Source organism: Diceros bicornis, chromosome 10 (genome assembly GCF_020826845.1).
Source record: "Diceros bicornis minor isolate mBicDic1 chromosome 10, mDicBic1.mat.cur, whole genome shotgun sequence".
NCBI classification, from domain to species: domain Eukaryota; kingdom Metazoa; phylum Chordata; class Mammalia; order Perissodactyla; family Rhinocerotidae; genus Diceros; species Diceros bicornis.
Genome location: NC_080749.1, coordinates 58,824,247 through 58,851,961, shown reverse-complemented (window position 1 = coordinate 58,851,961; position 27,715 = coordinate 58,824,247). Strand labels below are relative to the sequence as shown.

The window sequence follows — 27,715 nt, the reverse complement described above, 5'->3', positions numbered from 1 at the left end:
GGGGCAGGATGTAATGATTGATTAGTGGAATCGCTGAAAGGCACGGGGCCAGAATAATGAAGAGGAGTAAAAGGTTTGGGAAATTAACAACCTGGCATCCCTTGTACTGAAACCCTTTGGTTTCTCTTACCTGGAAAATACATTTGGTGGTTTTTATGTCACATATAATTGATATGTAATATTAAAAAGTATCTCAAATGAGATTTATTTTCACAACTGCCTGGAAATTATGGGGTATTTTAAAGTAACTCATGAAAAATGACTTAATTAAAAAAAAATAACAGCAAAATCTGAGAGTAAATTTGCACCCTGGGTGGCAGCACACAGCAGCAAAATAATTAGTTTCTGGTCAGCTTGTACACGTGCCGGTGTGTGCCATCGATCTGTTCAGTCTAGCCACATCCACAAGACCATCATCACTTATTATTGCTTTCCTTAATGACCAGCTCAAACAGAAGGAGCTTATGAATAAATCACAAGGGAGGTACAAAGACATATTATGTCCTGCTCTATTCTAGACCATTTTAGAGAAAAACAAATAAGAAAAGTGCCCTGAAATAAAAAGGTTTATATAAAATTCTAAGAAATAAATCAGGTTTTATCAAGAATGATTTAATATGTATTCTACGCTTTTGCTGTTTAAACTAGTTGCAAAAGCCCCAAAATTTTGCAGGTGAAAATTCCAAATGGAATAAGCCTCACAATTCTATAACTACCATACCAATAAAAAGTAAAAAAGAAATGAGAGATGAGACCATTACACAGATAGAAGTATTCGATGGGGAGATTTGTGAATCAGGTATTAGAGGAGTATTTTCTACAACTTAATTGATCACTTGAATTGGAAGTCTAATCAGGATATCTGAATCTTGAAGATTTGGAATCTGGGATGTTATAAAATGTGGTGATTTTAATTCATTTGACATTTTTCTCATACTGAAATTCTAATCAGAGTTTCAGGTTAGCTTTGACCAACGTTCACCTACCTGAACTGTAGCTGGAACCTTGTTATCTAGTAAAGGTCCTCTCAGCTAATCTTTTTCTCAATTACAACCCCAAAAACTAGGTACAGTAGGTGCTCCCGATAGGTTCCAGGTCCTCTTCCAGCTGCCTGATAGCATATGCTTCGGTCACCTGATGCCTCACCTTCCTACTTCTCTACTTGTAGTATCTTTACTTTGCAGAATTCTTTTCTTATCTTTAGGCTAAGTATTTTGAGACTGTTCAGGGAAGTGCCAATAAGTACAGACCAGAACCACTTTAAATAGTGTTTAAAGCTCTACCAATCATGGGAGAACAGACTTCTCTGAGGAAGTCAATATAATTCTAATTAAATTATAATTAAAATTAAAGACATGTATTTCAGGATGCGGATAAAAGGATGTCAAGACGAATGAGCAGAAAAAGAATCGATACCAAGGGAAAAAGCTTACTACCACAGGGCCAGCCACCTATAGATTTAAAATGGGAATTGAAGGCATTGAGAAGTCTGGGGCGGGGGAGGTTGCTGAAGCGGAACCTTTAGATCTGGTGATGGATGAGGGAATTTACTTGAGAATGAAATTTCTTTCTAAACCAGTGCATACTGTACACATAATGTATGGACTCAGATCAAAGGAGGGATGAGTTTTAGGATAACTAAAATATTGCTCCACCTAGTGGAAACTTCAGAGTTTTCCCTTCGCTCTCAGCAGCAGTTTCGGTTTGATTGTGGATCAGCCATTACTAGGAATGCTTTGCTGAGGAGGAATAACATTAAAACCAACATCTCATAACAAAATGTAAAATGTCAGTCACCTTGTTATCAGAGTTTAAAGTAACACTTAAAATCTGATGGTAAGAATCTAAGAATAAAAACCTAACTAAGAATAAAATATATGTACTTTTATAATTCTCTAGGAAAATCTCTAAAGAGATTTTTTTAAAACACACAGGCATTTATATAGTCATCTACATGCAGAAACTCAGGAATATTGATGCAAGTTTCCTACAGAAGCCTCTGTATATTGGAGGAAGAAACAAATCTTGAAGTATGCAAAACACATTTCTGCCCCCCCTTTTTTGTTGGGATGGATAAATTCCTTAGCTTGAATTTTATCTCTCTGCTAAGAGCAAGGTAAATGCTTAATATGTGGTCATGTATCATACAGAATCACTTGATGAAAATATAAAATATGGTTTTGCATAGAACTCATTTAAACAATGCAAATAGGCTACTAGCATTCTTGCTTCCGTTCCCAGTGGGATTCCACTAGTGCCGATGGGTGGGGCATAGGATTGAGGTGTGGGTTACATTGTGCTTCACTCAAAAATAGTCACAGTTACAGTACTCCTAAACCCACACAGAAATTCCATATGCTTTTTATTTCCTTCCAAGGTTTTAACACTGATGCCAAGTGTTCAGATCAAATACAGATATTGCCAAATAAGAGGGCACACTGTGAGTCTGGGTAGAAGAGGGATGGTTTATTATCTGGACGTAGGACAGGAACTCGATGAGCAATGTGAATACAGAGATCTACTTCAGCACACCTTTTCCTTCTTGCCCTTCACTATCCGATACAGTAAGCAATGTATCAAAGTAAAGCACATGTTGTTTACTTTTTTAAATCCATTTAAGATAGTCTCATAATTGTTCTGATCCCAGAAAGTGAATCATGCCATGATTCAAAAGATCCGTCCTTCACGTAAACCTACGAGCACACATTTAAAAAATGATTTATTGTACATCTTCGCATTTCTTAAGGCATGAACAATGGCGTACAGATGGAACAGGTTCTGAGAAGCATCACGGCTGTTTTGACAAGGCTGGCACAAGTACACCACATCGAACAGACACGCTCGAAGTCTGAGCTGACCGACTGCCGTGGCCCAGGAGCTCCTACGACGAGGGAATGGCGCTTCTAGAAATAGGGCCAAACGCGTGGTTTATAGGTCATGTTGCTTTAAACTCTCTGGATCAGCTTTAAGCACCAGTTACAGTTGGTTTTTCTTTACAAACTCTTCAGACTTTGGATTTTTGTATTCTGCTCCTTTGATTCTGCTTTTCGAGGAGGGTGTGGATGTTTTTTTAAGGAATATGGTTGCAGCAAAACAGAAAGGATCCAAGAGTGGTTAGGGGCATTGTCTAATGCACTTCTGAAAGTCCATTATCAAGATGGATAGAAAAGCAAATGGTCGGTTTTCAGTAGACCCGGAAATCACGCAGAGCTCTAAGAAACGTAATTGTGCATAGTTATTTATTCATTCAGAGCGTGATATGTTGGCTAGTTCTACATTCCCAGTTTACCAAAGAACAGGGCTGTCTACTTTGCTAAACCCAGGGTCCTTTCGCAGCTCCCAGTAGGTGTCGTTAGAAACCCAGGCTTCTCTTTGATTGGAATCAATCACTTTTCTGTGAAAATATATAAATCAACATTAGACACAAATCACATCAAGGTGACCTAATGATCAGACCCTCTCCTGTAGATAAGACATGTACACATACATAGGACTTCGTCAGCCAGTTAGTGTCCTATCTACTTATTGATGACTTATTGATTTTTGACAGAAATGAACACATTTTTGTTGTTAAACATTTGAAATAGAAGTGGATAGGGTCATGGGGACAGAAGCTGAGGGTAAGAATAAATCACCTCCAGGCAGAGCTAGAAAGTGGAGTGTGGAAAGACTGTAACTAGAACCTCGGGCCCCACCCCTACAAGAACAGTCTCTGCTTCCCTTGTGGAGAAAAGTATGCACCCTCAGTAGCTCTGAGAGCCTCTGCAGGGTCCATGTCCACAGAGTGCTCTCTCAACATCTACAGGGCAAGCCTGCACTTCCGCCCAGGGCGGTCATGAGATGGCATCTATAAAGGATATGAGATTATTCAGAGCTGATTTGTCCTGGCTCTGGAGGGCAATAGATGGATTTGGAAACTACAGATTAATCTGTGCGATTTATATATAGTCCTGCAAATAATCCTGTAATAATCACCTACGATCACACCACAGAGGGACCAAATCTGAATGCACATAAGCTCCATGTGACAGAAATAAAATTAAATACTAATGAAGCCAGGACGACCTTGTGGGCAGTGGGGCCCATCTTGTCGCTGAGTGAAGGAGTGGGAACAGGTTCCTCCCATTCTAAAGGGTGCAGCTGAGGGATAAAGAGCATTCTGGGCAAGACCCTCACTCTTTTGCTGCCGCAAAAAGAAACGAGCTGTCGAGGGGAATTTATTTTTATGGTTACAAACTTTTCACAGATGCAAAATCTGATTCAATATTTTCACTGCTGAAACCCGTTTCCAAAATTAGTTTAATTTTTCCACCTTTAAGTTCCCTGGACACTAAACTATCCCTGATTTTCTCTTCACCTGGAGTTTCTCATTGCTTGTGGCGACCATCTGCAAGACATGAACTGGTTGTGGGAATGAACTGACTTACTTAAAAAATTTGGGTATATGTTCAAGGTTGTTTTCTTCCATGTATCGTCTTCGAGATCTCTGAAGCTCCTCTACTCTTTGCTTCTCTGCTGCTGCAGCTTCTAAATTTCCTTCTTCCAAAAATCTAAGCAGAAAGAAGTTAATCTTTTAATATATTATCCTCTTTTCTGAGAAAAAAGAATCTCATTTGCATAAAATTATATTCTGGTTGCTGTGAGCATAACACAGTGAACAGTAACACTCTGATAATGTCCCCTCACCCCTGCCCCAGGCCACACCTCTGCCTGCCCATCAATGAACATATTTTCTGTGTATGTGAACTGAATTATTGCGTATAGCAACAGGAAGGTACGAGTGAAAGGTGAGTGGTCTGGCTTTGAAGGCTTTTCCGGGCTGTCTAGGGTTCTACAACTTGATGTTTTCAGGACGAGTGGAGAGTCCGGGATTAGAAAAGCATGAAGTCCCAGGTTGTGCCCATTTTCTCTCTTATCAAAAAGCCCTTGTTAAAGGTCACAGAATGGAAGACGGTAACTGACTGTTCTCCATCTACTTTTAGAACAGATTGGGAGGGAAGGAGTTTTCCTGTTTTATTGGAGAGTGTAAAACCGATGAAAAAAAGAAAAGGTAACAGTTGGGGAAAATTATAAAAGGCCACAGAAAGGAAATGAATCGTACATGAAATTCAGAAAGGGAATATTGGAAAAGAATTGAGAAATAAAAAGCAGACCCGGGCTAGCCCGGTGGCGCAAGCGGTTAAGTGCGCGCGCTCCGCTGCAGCGGCCCGGGGTTCGCTGGTTCGGATCCCGGGCGCGCACCGACGCACTGCTTGGTAAGCCATGCTGTGGCGGCGTCCCATATAAAGTGGAGGAAGATAGGCACAGATGTTAGCCCAGGGCCGTCTTCCTCAGCAAAAAAAGAGGAGGATTGGCGGATGTTAGCTCAGGGCTGATCTCCTCACAAAAAAAAAAAAAAAAAAAAAAAAAAAAAAGCAGACCCAACGGTGATTTGCAAATATTTAAATTTCAAAACGAGAGCAAAGAACAGGGATTCAATACGATACATATTGTACAGGAAGTTTACTGATAAATTTGAACGTCAAACAGTGAGACTACAGATTCTAGAGAGTGCGGAATATAAGAGAACTGAATAGTAGAACATTCAATACTGGGAACATTTTGGCAGAAGACAGAGAAAGCCACAAATACACTGGAAACAGAAAATGATCTTGGATGGAATTTGTACGGCATATAGAATTTTTGGAAACAGTAAAATTAGTTCTGTAGGAATGGACAACATGAGTACAGAACTATATAAGAATAATAAACAATAAGAATCAGAAGGTATTAAAGGTACTGTCTTTTGAGTACATCTCACACGCTGTGGGATTAAACCACATCAGGCAAACTCCAAACTTTGACTCCAAGCATTTCTAGGTGCCTCTGTGACTTATCCTCTTATTCTTCAGTGTAAAAGATACTCCCTGTTACAGAGTGATAGAAGTAAAGAGGGAAAAACACCGGGCAAGGATTGATTCTGTATTTAGTGGAGAGAGAGTTCACGAATTTGCAAACCTTTGGTAAATTTGGGGGTGCGGTGGTGGGCAGAAATGTTTTGTTAAAAACATCTCTGTTATCTTCTGTGGGGAACTTTCTGTTGAGCTAATCTTCTGGTTATGATCATCCTGTGAATACTGTTTTACCTAGGGTAGAAAATACTGCTGAGTGAATAAGGGAATGAATGAATGATTCGATGAATAAATAAATGATGGTGTTGAAAATAAGTCTTGATGACATCTGTAGCACCATGTCATGCTCTAGTGTCCATTTTAAATACCACTGACATGCTCACCTCTGGTCTGGCCGAAATCGGGCATCTGTCGGTGGAAGCAGATCTTTTAGTACAGGATCTAACTCATTGAGCTCAATAGCAAACCTTGTGAAGCCATAGTAGAGCTCATAGTTGGTTGGCATGGAACCTGGAATGAGGCCAGTGAACCATTGTGAGAGGCAAAGAGGCTTACAGAATGTGTAGAAGCTGACTTAACCCGGGTGCTTAATTAATACCCATACTAATAGCAAATCTGTGGTCATAAACATTAGCCCATGAATTTTTAAGTGAATTAAATTGGTTATATTTTGCTACATGGGAAACTTTATGTTATCAGAACTGATAGATTCATATATTTAACAAAATCCAGCCTTTCAAATTATATATATTGTATATATATTATACACACTATATATATAATATAAAAATGTATATATAGTATCTTTCCAGCTAAACTACTCCATAATTTTTCTCTCAAATATTCAATTGGGTAACTAAATGTGAGTGATTAACTATGAGCATTAAGATTTCACCAGAAACACAAACTTACTTCCTCTTAGAAAGAAAAAGATGCAGATCTAAATGAACATTTATTGGCACTTTTTAACTAAATTTGAAGGCAGGATGTTTGTATGCTTTGCTCATTGATGTATTCCAAGCTCCTAGAGCAAAGCCTGATGCACACTCAGTATTCAGTCAACAACTGCTGAATGAACAAACTGACCACTCTACTAGCAGGCAATTTAAATACTCACTGCGGTCTCTTAGGAAGCCAACAACTCATTTTAAAGTTAGGGCTTCACTGACAAAATTCCAATAAAAATAAATGTCATGTGGAGACTTGTTCCATTTATACTCGATATTCAATTATATGTTAGCATATTACTAGAACTCTCTTGATGTCTTTTATTAAATGTCAGCATATTGCAACTTTTTGCTGCTCAAGTGAAAAGATCACTTATTCTGGTAAGTTATTGAATTTGTGGATTTTAGATGTGTGCAGGCTTTCCTTTGTTTTATTAAAACAGAGAATGAATAACATGAGTAAATATTTAAGTTTCTATATTTCAATTATCTAAACTCTTTAATAAAAATACCTAACTTTTAAACATAGGCATAACACTTAGAGCGATTTTACAGGAAGCACCATCTCTGACCACACGTCAGATTTGGCCTAAATTTTACCACTCATTATTATCAAATATTGGGACTTATATAATTTATATGTTAAGTATAAATGTAACTATAATTGCCTTAAGCATCTATGGTTTTAATCTCACCGTTGCAGAAAACATAAGGTGAATTGCACAGGGTGATCTGACATTCCCTTCCTTCTGTCACTCATGGCGCCCTCCTGAGGCAAGACACTCCTGCCAACCTCACCTGGTCTCCAGATGCACTTTGCAGAAGGGGCCACGCCACAGTAGAGCCCTTCATGCCACTTCCCAAACAGCCGGTGCACCACCTTCCCCTCCTGATCCATCACAACCCCCTGGACTTCATTCACATTAGAATTCCAATAATTCACCTGGAAAAAACCAAACCCAATTAAAACACCCAATCTCGTTAATAACACCAATCCTTATAATTTCCATATGGAAAAATTTCTTTAACTTTGAAGTTCCTCATTCAAACCATTTCCAGAAATCTATCTCACAATGTTTTATATGGAAGGTTGGCTTTCTAGTTGTTAGTTGGCTTAACTTTGAAGAAAGGGATGATCTCTACTCCATTATAGCACGGCAGCACAACACTGAGAAGGCTGTTTCTATCCTAATAACCTCGTGTTAATTATAAGGTTAGGAATTTCTTCCTTAATCCTTGAATTTTCCCTTTGCTCATGGATTTAAATGAATTTAAATTGGCAATGCTGTAGAAGTAGTTTGTGAAATAATTTTCACAGTATCTGTAAATGGCTAAATTTTATCATGAAGACCCTGCTCTGGCCCTCTTCCAGCCACACTCCTCCCCAAAGGGTGATAAGTCTGGGAATTTACCCATCCATGGCCCCTGTTCTAGGTCAGGCCCCAAGTATGCAGGACCCTGGAATTCCCTGTCCAGTTAGCTCTAAGCTTACTCCATAGCCTGCACAGGCCTTTCGCTTGGATCCATCCATCCGAGGGCAGACCACTCACCAGTGTGTGAAGCTTTAGGCCTGAGGGGTGGCCAGGGGTGGCTGTTTGAGGGGGGTGTGGACAGAGCTTGGATGTGCAGGCTGGACTGCCTACATACATGTGTGTGAGGCCCCTTGCAGTGCAGCACAGAGCTGGAGGTAGGAAGACAGTGGGGAAGGCTGAGGGCCAGAACTGGATCTCTGGCCCTGCCAGGATTCTAGCAGGGAGTTCTGAAGTGTCCAACCCGGCCTTGTGGGATTTTTTTATAAAAGGTCTATTTGTCAAGGTGAAAGGACAGAACATATTTTATTTGACAGTTTGTGGGCCTGATTTACATATTTTAAACATTGACACCTACGGAATAAGAACTTCCATTTGTCCTCTTGCCCAGAGCTCTGCAAACATTAGGGGCAGGCCTAGACTGAAGTGTCTCAGAGCCTACAAAACTAAATGCATGCATTTACTGTCATCACCCATCAGAGCAAATAATGATCCTGGCTTGTCAGTTCTAAGCCACCTAATGAATCTATCAGAAAAAAAGGAAAAAAAGAAAAACATCTCGAGCCAAAATAAAGATACTCAATTAAAACTAACATGACCTCCCAAAATGGCTTAAAAGGATTTAACTAAGAAGAGAAAACTTTGAGCTTCAAAACTCCAGTAAGTTACTTGTTTCTACCATATTAGAATGAGATCAGGAGTAGAAAACATAAAGGGGGTGGTGGAGTTTCTGTACCGTGTTGAATTCTGTGGCACATTGAAATAAACATGGGGTGACACTGTGTGTTCCACTTCAGACCAGAGAGACTGAGGGAAAATGGTGTTCTGTAGGCATTTCTATTCCAGGCATCTTTTCTTGTTAATAAAGGTAATGCTTTTTCTTGAACTTATTTGGATTAGAATAGTGGCAGAGTTGGCTAAGCTCATAGTGACTGGAAGCTCTCATCTACATGCATCCTCAGAAATTGACAACTGCATTATAATTAGTTCCTTAAAATAAGAGCACTTGAATATGTTGTAATCAAGCAGAAATAGAAATAGAAACATCAACCATAAGACTTGCTATAGGCAAGAAGTGTTTTATGGAATTTTACTTAATGAACTACTGGATGGTTACTTAAAAAGAAAATTCTTTAAAAAGATTTTTTTTTTTCCCTATTTTGAGATAGTGCCTTTTTTGACCTCCACATGTTCAGAAGTCTGCATGCCTCGAGGAACTCCATGAGCTGGTTCTGCTTTCTTATCTAAAATATCCTTAAGGATCATGATAAAGGACAGACTCACTTGCTGCTGTTTAAAGTAACTGTTTTACTTCTTCCCTAGGAAGCATATTATACTATTTCTTCTTTACCGTTGTAAGATATTATTTACCTTGACAAATGTGATTTTGCAAATGCAAACACTGCTTTTGGTATTTCTAATGGTTACTTCTCCATAATGTTCTATCCATCTCCTCCCACTGAGAATGTTGTGTATGCACGTGGTGACTTTATTCCACACATAGCAATCTCCATACCTGGTGAAGAATATAGCACGGATTAACAGCAGTGGAGGTCACAAATATGTATTACTGTTTCGACTTATGGGAATATTCTTTGGTCAAAGTTTCCTTTTCCCTCATTTTCCTCTCATTTCTCTGTTGAAAGTTTCTATGTGGTCAAGTACGTTTATGACATGATTCATTCATTTAAGGAACATTTCAGTGCTTTCTATAGACCAGGCGCTGAGTAGGGCATGTTTCTTGCTCTCTTGGAGCCAACAATATGGTCAGTATATGTCAACAAATACTTATAATAAAATATGATGAGGAAGCTTCATGAGAACACAAAAAGGGGAGTCTTTAGTCCTTAGATCTGCCTTGAATGCAGGGTGAGTGTCAAGGAAGACTTGCTAGAGGAGGCTGGGTTTGGTCTAAGCTTGGAGGATGGATAGGAGGGCATTACAGGTTAGGGAAAAGTATCAGAGGCAGGAAGAGCATGACGCATCTGGGGACCTGCAAGTGGTGTGCTCCGGGTGAGTGGGTGTGGTGGGAGGCAAGTCTGGAAAGGTATCATGGGGTAGAGCAGGGAAGGGCTTCAATGATACACCAGTGAGTCTGGATTGACCCTGCAGGCAACAGGCCATCGTGGAAGGATTCGAGGGAGAAGAGAGGCGTGGGAGGGCACACATTTAAGAAAGATTACTCCGAGGATGTTGTCTCATACTTTGAGTTAAGACCAAAGATGTGACTAATTCTTTGGGAAAAGACTCACGAGCATAACTAAGAGGGCACACATCTAATGCAAATTCTGGGGAGTAAGGTTACAGAATTTCTGCCAAGGAATGACATGACATAGCTTCACACCACATTTACACATTATGTATACTTTCAAATAAAATGTTATTTCAAAATAAAATAAAGTGATTCTAAGTTTCCAAAAATTTATGAATTGGTATGATGTAGGTACTATATACACCTGGAAAAACTCTTTCTTGCTCGTAAGTTTGCAAATAGTGGAAGTTTATTTTGTGGTCCTGGGAATTCTTGCCTCTCCCCACCTTCCTCCATATCCAATCTATCAGAAAATTCTATCATTCAAATAGATAAAAACAAAACAAAACCAACCAAATGAAGACAGAAAAAAACCTAATCAAGCCTTTGGCCTCAATGAAAACTTAAATTAATTTAACAAGATTTATAGGCTATATCCTCTAGAAAACAACCATATAAGGATTCCATCACTATTCCTTAATAAAATGACTTAGAAATGAAAAATAGTCCCTTAATCCAAGATTAACTCAAAAGTGATATTATAAATTGTATAGAAAATAAATGGCTAAAAAAGAGAACCTGTCATATAAAATGCAAACTAACAAGGTGACTGGGATAGGTAGGGACCTGGTGTTGACTGATGAATGGAGGATGTGCAGAGAAAAATAGGAAGCTTTGATACACATGCTAAAGTTCTCATTTGCTTTTGTGGGAGACCATTCTCGAAACTTCAATGAAGTTAACAGAAGCTTTGGCCATACAGGGAAATGGACCCTTGGCACTTTCCAGAGTTTCACATACCCATTTCTGAGTTAGGAAAGCAGATAAGGGACCAAAAGGAAGATGAAAGCAACCTACCTTGGAAGCATGACATTCAGTGTTCCAACAGGCAGGATTTCCATTGACTTCCCCCAGAACTTGTTTTTCCATCTGATATCTAAATGACATAGGCAGAGGACAAGAAATATATACTCCATATCTAATCATTTATTCTATAAAAACTAACTTTTGTATTACACTTTACATGTTACAAAGAACTTTTGTAATCACAATTGATTCTATACTGTTGATTTAACATGACAAGTGCCTAAGGACAGGACAAGGTGAAAAGATTAACTGTGAACCAAAAAAATCTACAATTTATGTTTATCCATAATACATGCTCCATGTTTGTTTTCAACTAATAAAACTAGGAAAATCCTGGAATAAGATGTGTGTGTAAGTGTATATATTCACATACATGCATAACTCTACTGTGCTTTAATGTCTAGATAAATGTTGTTATAAGTTTTAACTAAAGATGGAAATAGTTAACATATGTATAAAAAAATGGGGTATATAGTAAAAATAATTGCAATATGGCAATACCACTGATTTATATACATATTCATTCTAAGAGTTATATATATGATTTGGGAGAACAGTACAAAAATAAAATCTCTAAATACAGATAGGTAAGATTTATGAGAAAGTGGGATTAACTTAACTAACATGTTCCTACACTGTTAAGATACAGCCCAGGGCCCAGCATTTTATCTCACATGATGGTTTCATGTTTTACTTGTGGAAACTCAGGTTTACCTGTGCATTCATAATAACAACTGCCTGGTCCCATTTTAATAAACTAAGGGAGCTTAGTGCTGTCTCCACAAAATTTCTGACTCGTTGTTATGAGCAAGAAATGATTTATTTTCTTATTTTGCAATACAGTACAGTTGCAGTGCTCTATCACTTTGTGTTTTCAGACTGAGGAAGTGCATATGAGAAGAGTCATTCTGTGAGCAATGAAGCACCCTTCCAAACACGAAGAACTATTTATACTTAATGGTCAAATTTCCATGTGTATATATTTTTCTTCCTAAAGGGGTTTTGAAATGTTTTATTTTAGGTGAGTTTGTAACACATTCTGACTGAACAATGGGCATTAATTAAATAGAGACTTCAATCCAAACCCCTGAACCTCACTGAGTTAAAGACCAGAAATCACTGCAATGTTATATACATAAATGGACTGTGACCACAGATGATGTGCCGTGGAGCCTTCCTTCAGGATTCAGATCTCTTTGCACACCCTCAAGAAGCAAGAAGGCAGCAGATATAACCTTTTGTATGTTATAGATGCAGACAATGGGGTACAATGAGGTAAAGTGATAGCACTGGGCTGGCACAGTTAGCAAGGGCTTTGCTTCCTAGATAAACAATCTCATCTCCTAGATGACATGGTTTCACGTTTAAAGCAGGAAATCTAATTTCTCAAATTGAACTCTGCACCAATTACCAACATTCTCTGAGTTCCAAAGTTAGAAATGTAAACTGAGTACATTGTACCTTTGGAAACTAGAAATTGTTTCATAGGCTCATCAATTGGATTTTTAAGTTGTAACTGAGACACAAACCTTGCCAAAACACAAAATTCTTGGATTCACAGTGACAGGCAGAAATGGGTGGATGATGGCTAACCTGGTAATCAAGAACAAAAAAAGAAGGCAATGACATCAGTGTTAAAACTTTCATAAACAAAAATTTTTTTTACAACCTATATTGGCTACTTCCAAATAAAAACTACTCAACCCCTCCATCTCTATTAGTGAATTATTCTCAAAATGTATAAGTAACTTACGGAATCTTGAACTCGTAAGACTTCATGCTTAAACACAGAGAACTTAAGAGCAGACAATTATATAGATAAACTAAGTGAGTGTTCTGTTAACTGGTATCATAACCCACCCAAATGGAGGTTTATCAAAAAGCTATTTTCATCATCGTACTGCCCTCCTACCTACACAGAGACCTCCCTGAGTCCAGTGGGACGTACCTGTTCTGAGAAAAAGCGGAATCCCTTGTCCTCTCTAATGCATTCGTAAGTCTCCCCAAGGACAGGGTTGAATGGCTTACTTCCTGCTCTGAAATAGGTGGAGCAATATCCTGAAACTGCAAATGCAGCAATAAGAACCTGTTAAAACATTCAAGAAAGGAAAATAATATAGGAGAGACTGCTTCCAGGTCTGTTTGGCCCAATTCCTCTAGATTTTACACGCCCCCGTTAACAGGTGCTGATTTGATGGCATCTGCATTTTCTGTTATTTGCACAGACTCTTCATAAACTCATGGGGAAAAAAATAAGTGAAAATGAGGCTAAACCCTCGTATGAGAACCAGCAGGCAACTGAGGCCAAATATTCTTCATTCACCTGTCCACCCAATTTCCTGAGTATCACAGAGCTCAGTTTTTGAAACCCATTTTATAGGTTATGCCATGTGCACAATCTTAGCGCCATGTGCAGAAAGGTGGTGGCTGCTGGTGCTTTTCAGAGGGCAGGTCAGATTTTCCACAGTCATGTGGAGTAGAGGCCAGGGCAAAGCACAAACAGGTTACTTTCTCAGACCCAAGTTCCTGGACAAATGGGCTCTTTTGGAATTCAGGAAAAGCTGAAAAAGCAAGGCCAGGCATGCCTTAAACCTGTAAGGAGTGTGACACCTTTCCATCCTAACTTCAGAAACACTCTGAACCAAGGATAAGTCACAAAGTATCTCTTCCAGTAGAATTCATGCAAATAGACCGATTCCTCTCTTACCCAAGCAGAGAGAACGTTATGCAAATATGCCAGCATAGTGAATTCTGCCCTAGCCCAGGTCTAAGGTTGACAAATCCCCGAAGAGCACTGCTCTGTTATTTATTACCATGCGCTCGTAAGGATCGTCAGTTTCTGAAGCCTTGTCCAGAAGCTCGCTGTATTCAATTTCCTCGCAGAGATGCTGCAGAGTGTTCAGTGGCTCGTTTAGCTCTACAGGCATAGAGACTTTAGATAGGTCTTTACCAATGTTGTTCCTCAAGATATTCCAGAGGTTAATGTTACTGGTGTCTGGACAGGGAGCTGGCAGGCATGTTCGACGTCCATTTCGGAAGGCCCCTCCTGTAAGCTCCCCGTTCAAGACTGAAAGTGAGAAAAAGACGAGAATCACAATGATAGATACTTTGCTTTTCTGATTTCATATAACCTGAGAGGGAAATAACCCTTTCAAATAATTCCGACTGTGATACATTTCTTAAGCCTTCATTATACTCTCTCAAAAATTATTTCAATACAAGGTTGTTAATAAATGCATAAAACACAAGTGTACCTTTAAACAAGGTATTAAATATACACAAATCTTATTCAAGAACAAAAGTCAGATTCTAAAAAATTAAATATATTTAATAAGAAGGACTCAAATTTTTGGTTTAAGCAAGAAGTAAAACTTTTTCACTTAACCATATACCTAACAGATTTTTCAACCATTTATCTCAACAGAAAATCTATTGAACAACCAGCTGCAAAAGGAACAATTAGTGAGGGGGGAAAATGATTGTTCACTGAATCACCAGCATTGTGCTTTGGCATGTAGACAGAACAACCTGGAAGCTCAAAGAAATGCATACTTTGCCGAGAAATGTTGTCTGCGACGCTGGTGTTATCTTCAGATATATTATCACTCACATCACTGATGTAAGACTCATCATCTGAAGCCTAAGGAAGGAAAGAACATAGAAAGGATCAGAATTCTTGTTAAGTCTTGAAAGTTCAGAAAATCAAATGATTGAAAACAACAAGATGTTGCCCAAATGAGGAGCAGAGGTCATAGTGGGAAATGTATTTGATATATGTGCAATGAACACCTGAGGGTCTTCTGTGAGCCAGAATATAGGATTGCTTGAAAGCAGCCCTCGTCTTTAAATAGCTCCCTGTACCTAGTTGGGGTGGGAGACTGAGGGAGGCTAGTACATAACTAGAAATATTTCAATATAATACAGTAAGAATGTGCAGTAAAGGAGGCCCTATGACTCCCCCTAGTGGAGTCAGGAGAGGCTGCCCAGAGGAAATAATATTTGAACTGGGGGTTGGAGAAGTTGTTAGAAGCGGGAGCAGCAGAGGAAGAAGACAGAGTGTGCAAAGGCAAGGACCAGGAGAGAAACATTTATTCTAGGAAAGCTAAGAAGTTGAGTGACTGTGACAGAGGTTGGGGTGAACAAGAAGAGGGTCTGTCCGTGAAGGGCTTTTCATGTCAGCATACAGGGTTCACATATAATCCTGTGAGTTATTAAATGCAAGGGAATGATAGAGTCATATTTAGTTTTCAGGAAGGTACTTGACAGCTTTTAAGGAGGCCAGGTAATAGGATACTGCATAGATCCGAGTAAGAAATACTGACAGCTTAGATTAAGATGGCCACAATGAGGATCCAGAGGTAAAGGCTCTTTGAGAGCCACGTTTGAAGTATAATGGACAAAATTTGGCAGATTATTTGGGGTTGGGGCAGGAAGATTTAGGGACAGAGAGAAATAAAGAATTAAGCTACTCTCTACATGAGAAAAACATGGAACTAAAATGAAACCAAAATTTGCATGAGAATAAAATTTAGAGGCAACATGTGTACTTAGAAATGGAGCAGATAAGAAAACAGAGGAGTACGGTAGAGCCATTCAGAAAATGGGAAAAACCAATGTCTCTACCGCAGGCAAGAAAGCTGCTGATACTTATTTACTTTCTTCAAAATGGAAATAGCACTATGTTATTTCTGAACATAAAAATGAAACATTCTTATTGTAAAAAATTAGAAATTACATGAGGGTAAACAGATGATATGAAAATCACCCATAATCGCATCACCTACAGGAGATCACTTTTAACATTTGGTGAGTGTTACCCCCAATTTCAAAATGCCTATACAAACATATTGATACATCTGTCTTTAGATACTGAATAAGGGGATCAGTTTACATATTGTTTTATAGTGTTCTGTATATATTTCCATTCAAATACATATAGCTCTTCATCTTTATTTGGAATGGCAACTTATTTCATAAGATGGTTATGACACAAGGAATTTAACCAGCATTTAAGTGGTTTCTAACTTTTTATTATTATAGACAATATCTGGGTGAACATCCTTGTAAATATATTTCTGTGAATCTGTCTGGAAATTTCATTAAGATTTATTCCTAGAAGTGAAATTGCTGCATCAAATGGGTCACTTTTAGGCTTTAGTCCTATGTTGTCAAACTGTTCTCCTGAAAGACTGTATTAATTTCTTCTCAGCAGCAGTATACGAGAGTATCTCTCTCTCCACACCCACTTCAACACCATATATTATCAATCTTTTTTAGTATCTATCTACCTAACATACACAAAAAACCTCTTTTTAAAAGTTTGGATTTCATCTTTTGTGAATTTGTTTTCTTATCTTTCACACATTTTTCAGTTTGTCATAGAGGTTGCATTTTTTCTTAGTCTGCAATTTATTTTTTAACATTGTTTATGCAATTTTTTTTTTTTGCCATGTAAAAGTTTTAAATCTGTATGTAATAAAAACAATCAGTCTCTGCCTTTAAGTTTTCTGGATGTATTGCTGATGTTTGTAAAATTAGAGTTGAGAAAAGCTCATATATTCAGGGAGAACAGAGTGATGGACAGAATGATTGCGTGTATAAATGAATCATGGTAGTGTTGTTTCTGCACACTGAGCGAGTCTATAAAGATGGTCAATTGAGAATAAAGTCTTTTTCTGATTCATATTTTCCCTCTGCAACTAGCTTCCAGTTCCCACTGACTGCAGCAGAGCTGCTGGTTAAAACATCAGGCTCATGAAACCCTCCCGCTGGGGCTTGAGAGAAAAAAAAGGTAAAGCAAACTCTTCCACGTGATTTCTCTGAAAAAAGCTGATCACACCGGATTCTGTTAGAGGAGACACATGCGTGCCTGAACCAAATTCATGCTGCATGCATGTTTATTGTTTGAATGTTTGCTAAGCAAACAGTCATGTTTATCCTACAAAAAGCTATAAACAGTCTATTCCTCTTCAGCTTCTAATCTCCCTGAAACTAATATATGATAGAAATGGTCCAATACCCATGTGGATGTAGAATGGTCCACGTAGACGTAAAAGAATTCTACAATGACAGTGGCCCTGGAGTAAGATCTGTATTACCATATGTGTGGGCAGTAGCTAAGGCTGGGCACTTGGGCTGTGGTCCACTCCCGTTATCCTGTATCTAAAGTTAAGGCTCTGAAGTAATAAACATTGAATATATATTTGTTTTCTCCCCATGGTTAAGAAGTCCTGGGGCCAAATATTTCTCTTGAAGAGCTTAGGGATTCAAAAGAGTTCAGGAAATATTTTTTTCTAAATGTGACCAGGCATGTAGCATTGCAGAAACAAGTTTCAAAGCAGAGGCAAGGAAGTAGATCATTCTGGAAGCAAGAAGAGCATTTTCTAAAGGGGCCGAGCATTCATAAAGTGAGGTGCATTGGTGGAGATCACATAAAGAGGATTTTTCTCTCAGTCATGGAAAATGTTAATGTAAGACAGCTAATGCCCAGATGTTTCTCAGATTAATCATGGGTTAAGGTGCTGTAAACATTCCTTCCTTCATTCACTTAGCAAATATTTATTGAGTACCTGTTCTGGGCTCACCAGAACGGCTCTTGTGCTGGGGACACAGTGGTGAAATCTCTGCCCTCATGGAACTTACATTCTAGTGGGGGAGACACACAACAGACAAGTGAAATATATGGAGTATGTATTTTGTTAGATAGTGATAAGTATTAAGGAAAACAAATAAGAAAGGAAGAGGAATACGAAAGATCAGGGGAGTGGAGGAAATGGTAGCTCTAACTTGTAGATAGGGCAGCCAGGGTGGGCTTCTCTGAAGGTGACTTTTGAGTAGACTGAGGTGAGTGAGGGGTTGGAACGTGTGGCTCTCCGGAAATGTTCCAGAGTGGACGGCAAGTGCAGAGGCCCAACCACCTCTGGTAGATGTAGTGCAGAATATGCAGCCTGAGCCGACCCTGCAGCCACTGCTAGGACTCACTCATGTACAGTACATTAGCTAGGTGGACTTGCTAAGTGTGTTGGTGTGAAGACTCGAGGAATCTTCTGGAGGTCTCATCACAAGGGAATTTAGAGACTCGAGCAGCTGAGGTTGACACAGTACCAGTCTTAGCCGAAGGAGAAGAATGACTCTGAGAACATCGTGTCTGCCACTTGGGTTTATTCCTGGACTAGCATCTTGAAATACTTAAGACTGAGCGTTGTGATAAAGGGAGAAGATTTAAGTAAAAATATTCATTTTATGAAAAACTGTAAGATACAGGGCACATGGAATCAGTTCTTTCCAATGTGGGTTGTAGGAGAGAGTCACTTTCTCTACTTTAGCAAGGGACATGGGGGATCTTTAGCAAATTGACAACTCCAGGAACCACTCCTCTGGCCCCTGGAAGGCTCCAGAAGAATAGAGGTTGCAAGAGGCCACAGCTGAGAGCAGAGATCTGATTATAATGGTCTTTGTATGATAGCTAAGGAGTTTAGATAGTTATCTTAAGGACACTGGGGAATAGGGACACAACCAGATTTGCATTTCAGAAAGATTAATCAGGCTACCCAGTGGAAAATGGATTAGAGGGGGCAAGAAGAAAGGCAGGAAAACTGGTTATGGGGACTGACAGGGTGACCGAGGTGGGGAGATGATGGAGGAGTGAATTGGATGGTAGCAGGGAAGCTGTAGGAAAATGTATGGATCTGAGAGTATTCAGGTGATTGAAGTTATAGAACCCAATGAGTAAATCAGTGTGGGTGGTGGAAGTAAGGCAGGAGTGAAGGGAAATATTCCGGTGTTTGATATGAACACGTGGGTACAAGAGCACTTGGATAAGCAAGATAAGAAGTGTGGGTAGGTTTGTGTTTTTTTTCTTAGGGTGGGGGATGTGTGTGTGTGGAAGGGGTTTGTTGATTACTTTATTTTTGGACATGCGGAGTTAGAGGTTCTGTGGCAGGTGGCAATGTCTCACAGTCAGCTGGTTATGTGGATCCTGACCTAACTCTCACTCTCTCTTCAGATCTGCTCTCAATCTTTGAGCTTTAGACTTGAATATCCAAATGCTGGCCCAACAACCGCACTGAGAGGTCTGATAAACTCACAATACCTCAAAGTGAATGTATCATCTCCACACGCCCCTGTCCCCTACTTCCTTGTCCCTCTTCTAGGGTCACTCTTCTCTGGGGGGTAGCACACCATCTTGCTTGGACTCGTGCAATAACCTGCTTCACATCTTCTTATTTCTGTATTGTTAGTGTCTGGTACAAGTGGCACCCAGTTGGGTGTGCCCCCAAGAACTTGGAAATAAGGAAATTAGGTCACTCTCAGAGAGACAGGCTATAAAGTCATCAGATGATGGGGCAGAGCCCAGATAATGTGGAGTCAAGTTTGACTGTAACCTGATTGAAGAAAGATGAAGGACTGGTCAGCAAGGGGAGCTCAGAAAAGGGAGGGTCAGAAAAGAAGATGCTGGCAGCACGTCTCCAGCATGGTGGTCCCTGGAGGTACAGAGATTGGCTCACAGACACGAAAATGCCATCCACGTGGCAGAGTATCCCTGTGATGGAGACGAAAGCTGGGAGCTCTTACACCCTGGCCCTCCTAGCCTTAAGTTCACTCAACTCACGTCTCCTGCTCCCATTCCTTCCTTGCTCACCAAACAACCTCCTACCTAGAATTAAGCTTCCCATGCAGATTTGCCTACAGGGAAAGAGACACTAATCAGCGAGCATAATTATTTTGTCCATCTGATAGCATCCACTATCATTATGAATAATTAAACTAGTACTCTGGCTTGTGAATGGGAGTCTGTGAATCTGTTAATGCATGACTTGGGATCTGAGAGGCAGGTTCATGGCTTGGTGTGGTAACAAATTCAGTACCTGATACATGAATTCTGTTTTACCTTTCCTCCATTACAGAAGTGATATGTGTTCATTATTTCTTTCTCTTTTCCATTTATTTTTGTTTCTAAAATCACTCATAATTCCAAACATCCAAAAACAACTACTACTAATTGTCAGGATGTTTCCTTCCAATCTATTTTCTATGCATATGGAAATAACATTTAGCAACTATTTCATTTCCTTTTTGTAAAAATGCAGTACAGATCTGCAGTATCAAATGACAAAATTCCTAATCAACTGTGTAGGAAAGAGTTTTGGCTGCTTCCCTATGCCAAAAAAAAAAAAAAAAAAAAATCAAAGCATACTTGACTAAATTTCAGTAGAATTAATTTCTGCAACCTGACCAAGGAAGAGATTCCCTGTTTCTAAGACCTTGCCAAGACTCATGCACATGAAAAGAAATCCAATAAAGCTTTTATGGTAGCCTCCAACAACCATAATTACCCAACTAGATATGCTAGACACTAGCTTTCTAAGCTCAGATTCATGTCTCTGGCAAAGATGTATACATATATACACATACATATATGTACATACACACACATACGTCTGGGTGCATGTGTGCATGTGCGAGCATGAATGGTGATTTTCTAATTCTCTTGTTCTCTCTACATTTATTAGCTAAACAGTTCTGTCATCAACTATTTGGTTACCTTGAAACATGAATTGTACAAGAACGCCAGAATAAATGCTTGATTCTTTCCTTTTATTCATCGAATTTAAGAGTAATAAAAGTTGACATCCAGAAGTGTTTAGTGCTCAGTAAATGGGAACCAATATAGTTTGCATGCTTTGGGCTTTGCTACAATTTGGACATCTTACTATGATGTTTAAAAAAAAAAAAGAGTTCCATAGTCTTACTTTCTTTAACCCAAACTCACAGTCAGAAGCAGCTGGTGTTGACACATCAAGGAACCTTACCTCATTCTCTGACGAGCTTGCAGACAGGAGGACCTCTTGTGCATCGAAGAACTCAGAGACAGACTCTGACATGGAGAGGCGGCTCTCATTGGCTACTTGCTGTGACAGGGGGAGACTGACATGAATTTGCTCACCAGCCTACAGAAGAGAGAAGCATATGGTGTAATTGTTATTTGTGTAAAGAATAGCTATTTGTTCAAATTAGACCACGATGTACTGGCCAGATTTCTAGAGAAATTCACACCATATGTTAAGAGTGGTGACCACAAGTAATTTTCACTGGCAGCTCAGTAATGACCACTGTGTAAGTTTCCTTCCAATATGTCTAAAAATCCAAAAGGCAGAGTTGAAAGATGCTGGCACCATGACATGATTTTAAATCTATTCTCAATTGATATTAGGTGGAATTTAACAGGTTGAGCCCCTATCAACACCCTGAATTGACTGTGGAGATAAGTTCATTCTCATATACTTAGGTCTGTCATTACTAGCCAAATTCTAACGAGTATACTAAACCTCAAGAAGTATTTGCAGAAACCACTAGAGATATGCTAAGAAAACAATCTATAAGACTAATTTTTGAGACAGAATATATAATAGTCATTTTCCAGTTTGATCATGAATTTTAGTCAATGAATATATATATATATGAAATATATGACTAGGGTATTGAACCTTATTTCAAACTGTATTTTTATTCAGTAAGTGATAAATATTGTTTCCAAGGAAGCTATTTAAGTTTCAATAAGAAAATATGTAAGAGAACTACTATATATATATATATATATTCTAGTACACATTTTAGGTTGAAAAGAAGATTCAAATTGAGACTGTTAACTAATTTTTAAATGATAAAGTTTTTAGAAATATTTCTAGATTCTGGGCAATTGAGTGAGCATAAGTGTCATCGGAGATCATGGGACCCATGGAGGTGAAGGGACATAGGGTGGGCAACTTCAATCAAAGAGAAGCTGTCTTGGGATGGTATTTCCTAAGCAGTTAGATGGTAGAACCCTTGCACCTGTAGATGTCTAGAAAAGTGCATGTTTTTGGTGCAAATATGACCTCAGTATTAGTTAAAACTCTCACCTTGTTACATGTATCACTGTATATAAAACTCTAACATTACTGTTGAAAAGTGTAAATTCTCATGACTATAAAATAATAATTTTATAAAGGGTTATAAACACAACTACACATTTAAGTTTAGACCAAATACTGAATGTTTTCCTATCCTCTTACCATTTCTTCAAATACTCTTCTGAAAAATAGAATAATAATAGCACCTACCTTAGAGGGTTGTTGCGAGTGTCAAATGAGATAACTTATGTAAAATGGTTAGCACAATGCCTAGCACACAGTAAGCATTCACTTGACATGCGTTAGCCATTAATTATTTTCATCATCATCAGTAGTAGCTGTAGCAGCACCATTAGTATTATCTTAGCAAGGTCAGGTAGCCTCTCTCCTTAGATGGGGCTTAAGAAAACTATTATTTAGCACCTTCTCAACCAAAAATGCTTTTTCAACATTTCATGAGTCATTTGATGATAATGAACATTTCAAATGAAGACTGAGACAGACAGAAAATTCACAAGCTGGGGTATATATAAAGTAAACACTCAGTGGCATCAGGTGAACACAGGGATAAATAAAAATAGACACTGATCACCATTAATAAATGATGTCAGGCTTATGTACATCCTTCACTACAAAGAACACTGAACTGTCAGCAACTAAATATTTATGCAGGAAATCTTATTAACAGTGAAAGATCTGTATAAAAATAAACAAAAATATGCAGATTTATATGCTATAAAATAAGTACTTGACATCTATTAAAAATGAGTCTTACCTCATCAGGGCTAGGAATAATATTTACACTGACAACCTGATCACAAATAATAGATTCTGAATGTATTCTGTTCAACCGACTCCTTAGTTCAGCATTCTGGTTGAGTGCCTTAAAATGACAAAAATTGCACATGTAATTTCAAATAGATAAGCAAGCATAAAACAGAGCAAGCAGACAGGTACAATTTAGACAACCAAGTCTATGATATTCTTAGCTGTAACTTTTGGAGTCATCATAGGCCAAATCCTACCAGTAAGAAGGAAATAAATGGCTCAGAATTAAGGTATTCATTTTTTTGTCATATAAGACTACTACTTAGTAGGTTAGAGGGTTGAAAGAGTTCATGGATTTCATGAAAATGATTCATGGAATTTTCTCTCCCTTAGAGTCAGGCCCATTACATCCAAGCCCAGTCTACCACCACATATATATTACATTTTACACCCTGGGATAAAAACTATTGACTCTTTCATTTTTTTTTGTTCTGGTTTCTAGAGTTTGGGAGTTGTTTCAAAGCCAGATAGTTATCTTAAAAATTATTTGGAAACGGAATGAACAATGAACTGGTTTTATATTTTATAGAATTATATTTTAGTCTAGTGAAAGAAAATAGTTGTATTTTCATTTTCTAGGAGCACATAATTAATACATATGATGGTGTAGCAGAATTAACTCAAGTGCAGGCCAAAAGGTGCCTTCACTGAGCAATGCAGACACTGAAAAGCATAATGAATGAGACACGAAAAGGAAACTAACTCCAAGTTATCTGTATCACACTACTTTCAACACACCCTAAGTCAGCATCAAACACCATCTGCTATAAGAGTTTAGTGTGTGCGATGAGAAGAGAACAGCTTTACATAAGCATGGTCTCCCTGTAGGGCCCTGTGGACAAAGGTACATGCATCACACTGATGCATGGGAACATGTTCCATATACATGATGTAGCTAACTGGAATTACATCCAGTCTCAAGTAAAAGCCCTTTGTGAGGACAAGGCCCAGTGAAAAGCTGGACAGCTCCTTTCCTTCCCATTAAAATCAGCAATTAGGAGATGGAAGTGAATGTTTTAGAGAGTGGAGATGAATATCAAGACTTAGCGATGAGGGCATCTGCCCCAGGGAATGGGCATTCTGCTTTTCTTCATATGGAGTCAATGCATACAGTAAACTGATACATACACAAATTTAATATCATAATTGTAACTCTGTACCTATTAAAACAACCAGGATGAATTACAAAGTGGCTAAACTTCACACTCCCATTGAGCAGTGTACAGCTGTTGAGCATGGAGCACAGAACACACTCTCCTCTCTCGCTTCAACTCAGCTTTTGCTTTTTTGAGGAGAAAATTGTTCACTCACAGCTTTCAGCTTTTGTTTAAAGTCCTTACAACCAGTTTGTAAAATATGTGCCACATATAACACACTCGGTCTGGTGGGATGTCAAGTATTGATGGATTAAAGGTGGATACGGGTCCTACAGTCATCACATTTGCAGAGAGGAGGAAATATGTGTCCAGTTCTATGAGAAAGTAGGGATGTGTTAGAAAAAAGGTGATTATTTTTTTAGTAAATAAAACACATGCTTCAAAGAGGGTCCAGCCTGGTGGCGCAAGCAGTTAAGTGCCCGTGCTCCGCTGCGGCGGCCCAGGGTTCGCCGGTTTGGATCCCGGGCGCTCACAGACGCACTGCTTGGCAAGCCATGCTGTGGCGGCGTCCCATATAAAGTGGAGGAAGATGGGCATGGATGTTAGCCCAGGGCCAGTCTTCCTCAGCAAAAAAAAAAAAGAGGAGGATTGGCAGATGTTAGCGCAGGGCTGATCTCCTCACAAAAAAACAAAAACAAAAAACACGCTTCAAAGGAAGAATCCTAATATCTTTACTTTCTGCAAAAGTGCTCGGGATCATTTTTCTTAGAGCAAAATCTCAGACACTTGGAATTTGGAAAAAAAAAATACTGTTTTAATCCTATCCTTTGTGACCTATATATATATGCTTATTTGTATATAATAATACATATGCTTATTTATTCTTTCATTATTTCTCTGTCCACAAGTGTATTGAAAGTTGTCTTAGTTACTGAAATAATGGGAACCAGATATATTTTGCTGTTTTGGAAGTAGGAGACCTCATAGTAAGTTGTTTGATGGTTTTAACTGCAGAATCACAGCCTTGACCTCAAGGTTTCATATAAACCTCAACTAGTGGTTCCTCCAAAGTGACTGCACCCTTCTGTTGCCACCAGAACTGAACTAATGAAACAACCCCACAAAAACTCAAGGGCAAGGATAAGTAACAGCTTTCCTCAGGGTGGAACACGAGTTTGCCATTGATAAGGAAAGCTGTAGAATTGTTTGTTCTGGATATTTAAAAAAGTTAAATTCTCGTGTCAGCTCTCATCTCATCCAGTATTCAAAAATGTGATCCTGCCTACAGGTGTGTGCGAAGGCATACAAGGTGACCTCCAGCCATTAATATCAATAGGAATGAGCTAAAAGTTTAAAAGGAATATTTTGTTAATAATATATATGCAGTGGTAGAAAAAAGTTGTTACATAGCACAAAAAAAAAGCATGGAAATAAATACTTTTCCAACTCTGGCAGCCGCAACGGCAGAGAGTGTCAGCAGACAACTGAGCATGCAGCAGCCCTTTTCTGCGTGTCTTACCCGGGCTGCTCCTCTTTTGCCTCGATCATACAGACTGTTTCTCAAGTTTGCTACAACCAAGCGCCATGAGCTTTGTGGTGCAGTGCTCTCAGGCAGTGCTCAGGACCACATTTATTATTTCCCTCCCTGAAACTCAACTATTTCCTCTGTAATAATATCATGAAAACATCCCTGAGAACACTGAAGAATATAGGTATTTTCAGTGAAATGATGCTATTAGTGATAATTAACACAGAAGAGCCCAGATAGTGGCAGAAACAACATACGGAATGCACCCAAGGAGCACGAACAGTGGCGAAGCAAGGAAAAAGGAGGCAGGTCACCAGCCACTCGTGCCAGCCAACGAGCAAGAAAAGCTATGGAGACTTGTCAGTAATAACACTGGTCTATCAGTGTCATACAGGACCACAGGCCTAACAGGGAGGCTCAGGAGCTGTGCCTAGATTCTTCACCAGGCAGGTTTTATGCTTATTTTCACTACTTTCTTTCATTAGTGAGCTCGAACTGCACTAAAAACTCTCCATAAGGTATGCTCATTTCCCCAACGCCTCACATCCCTCATACACATTCAAATCTAATATATTCAAGAAACACACAATTCCTTCTCTATCTATAAAAGAAGTTACCATCTGAAGATCTGAGCCCGAATCAATTCCCAAATCCTCACCTCCTTGGCTATTAACTACCATTCATCCACCCAAGCAGACAATGGGTGAGAATTTATCTTAGACTGGGTGAGACTCTGGCATATACGTTTTACTGAATGGAACTGTGGGATCTGGGAAGTAAACATGGAAGGAAGCCTGACGGCCAGAGGAGGATATGAAACATATGGTAAGATGGAGTCATCAGAGACTTAAACCCTTTGGATAAAAGCAAACTGGTTCCAAAGGAGTGAGAGAATGAGCATGGAAATGGCCAAAGCTAGGGCTATCAAGAACCAAATCCTGGGGTTCTCTTAAAAGTCACCTTGTTTTCTGCTTTTAAAATAAATACATACTATTATAATGTATTTGGAAAATGCAAAAAGTTGACAAATATTTTTAAAAATTCATATGTTACTACCTAATCAGTCAACTGTTGGTAGCTTGGTATATTTCTTTCTGGTTTTTTTTCTATGCATTTTTCACATTATTTAATGGGTACATACTTTACATCCTGTGTCTGCCACTTATTCTTTGCACATAAACATTTATGTTGCAAACTCCTTACAAATACAATGTTAATAGTGGCATAATAAGCAATTATTTCCGATCATTGGGCACTTAGGCTGTTACTGATTTTTACTAGAATAAATAAAGCTGCCATGAATGTTTATGTGCATAACGGTTTTCTACATTCAGCATTACTTCCTTAGACTAGACATATCAGCCATGGACTAAAGGGTCAAAGGATGAAATCTTTTCAAGGCTTTAATAAATATTGCCAAATTATGTCCAAAATGACATCAATTTGAATTTACTGGATAGCTAAAAAAAGATGTAAAGGATTCTACGAAGAATATCTTTGTACAGAACAAATTTGGCCAAGTGTCAGGGAATTGTGGAATTCAGGAATAAACAAATACACTTGGAACTTTCATCCCACCACTGAATATTTATTTTGGATATGCGAATTGCTGTAGGTAGGAGGGATGGTAAGTACTATGATTGGGAATTTAATTATGCTACTGTGTGCCTTAAGTCAATTTTTTGCTTACATTCTCAAACATATCATACTTTGTTGATTCTAAGATGCACATTTTCTCGCACATTTAACACCTCTGAAGCACTGTGTCAGTTTAATTACCAGCAGTCTTTTTCTTTCTTAGTAATGCACAACATGATGGTACATCTAACAACTGATGGCATACTGATTTAATGAAATACAGTAATTCTAGCTGGAGTACAAGGGT

The 27,715-nt window shown here is 38.8% G+C and overlaps 1 protein-coding gene across 6 annotated transcripts in view; it reads right to left on the bottom strand.

The window, feature by feature from the left end:
* Positions 1–2,345: 2,345 nt before the first annotated feature.
* OSBPL6 (oxysterol binding protein like 6) overlaps positions 2,346–27,715 on the bottom strand; it is a 202,889-nt gene continuing 177,519 nt past the window's right edge. For all 6 annotated transcript variants that reach the window (XM_058549326.1, XM_058549325.1, XM_058549329.1 and 3 more), the window contains 12 exons: positions 23,153–23,260; positions 21,298–21,435; positions 15,038–15,125; positions 14,299–14,552; positions 13,434–13,571; positions 13,015–13,078; positions 11,477–11,555; positions 9,739–9,883; positions 7,637–7,781; positions 6,275–6,401; positions 4,428–4,550; positions 2,346–3,394 (listed from right to left, as the gene is read on the bottom strand). In XM_058549326.1, the coding sequence (XP_058405309.1) occupies positions 3,286–3,394; positions 4,428–4,550; positions 6,275–6,401; positions 7,637–7,781; positions 9,739–9,883; positions 11,477–11,555; positions 13,015–13,078; positions 13,434–13,571; positions 14,299–14,552; positions 15,038–15,125; positions 21,298–21,435; positions 23,153–23,260 (1,518 nt within the window). In that variant the 3' untranslated portion in view covers positions 2,346–3,285. The remainder of the gene's footprint in view (positions 3,395–4,427; positions 4,551–6,274; positions 6,402–7,636; positions 7,782–9,738; positions 9,884–11,476; positions 11,556–13,014; positions 13,079–13,433; positions 13,572–14,298; positions 14,553–15,037; positions 15,126–21,297; positions 21,436–23,152; positions 23,261–27,715) is intronic.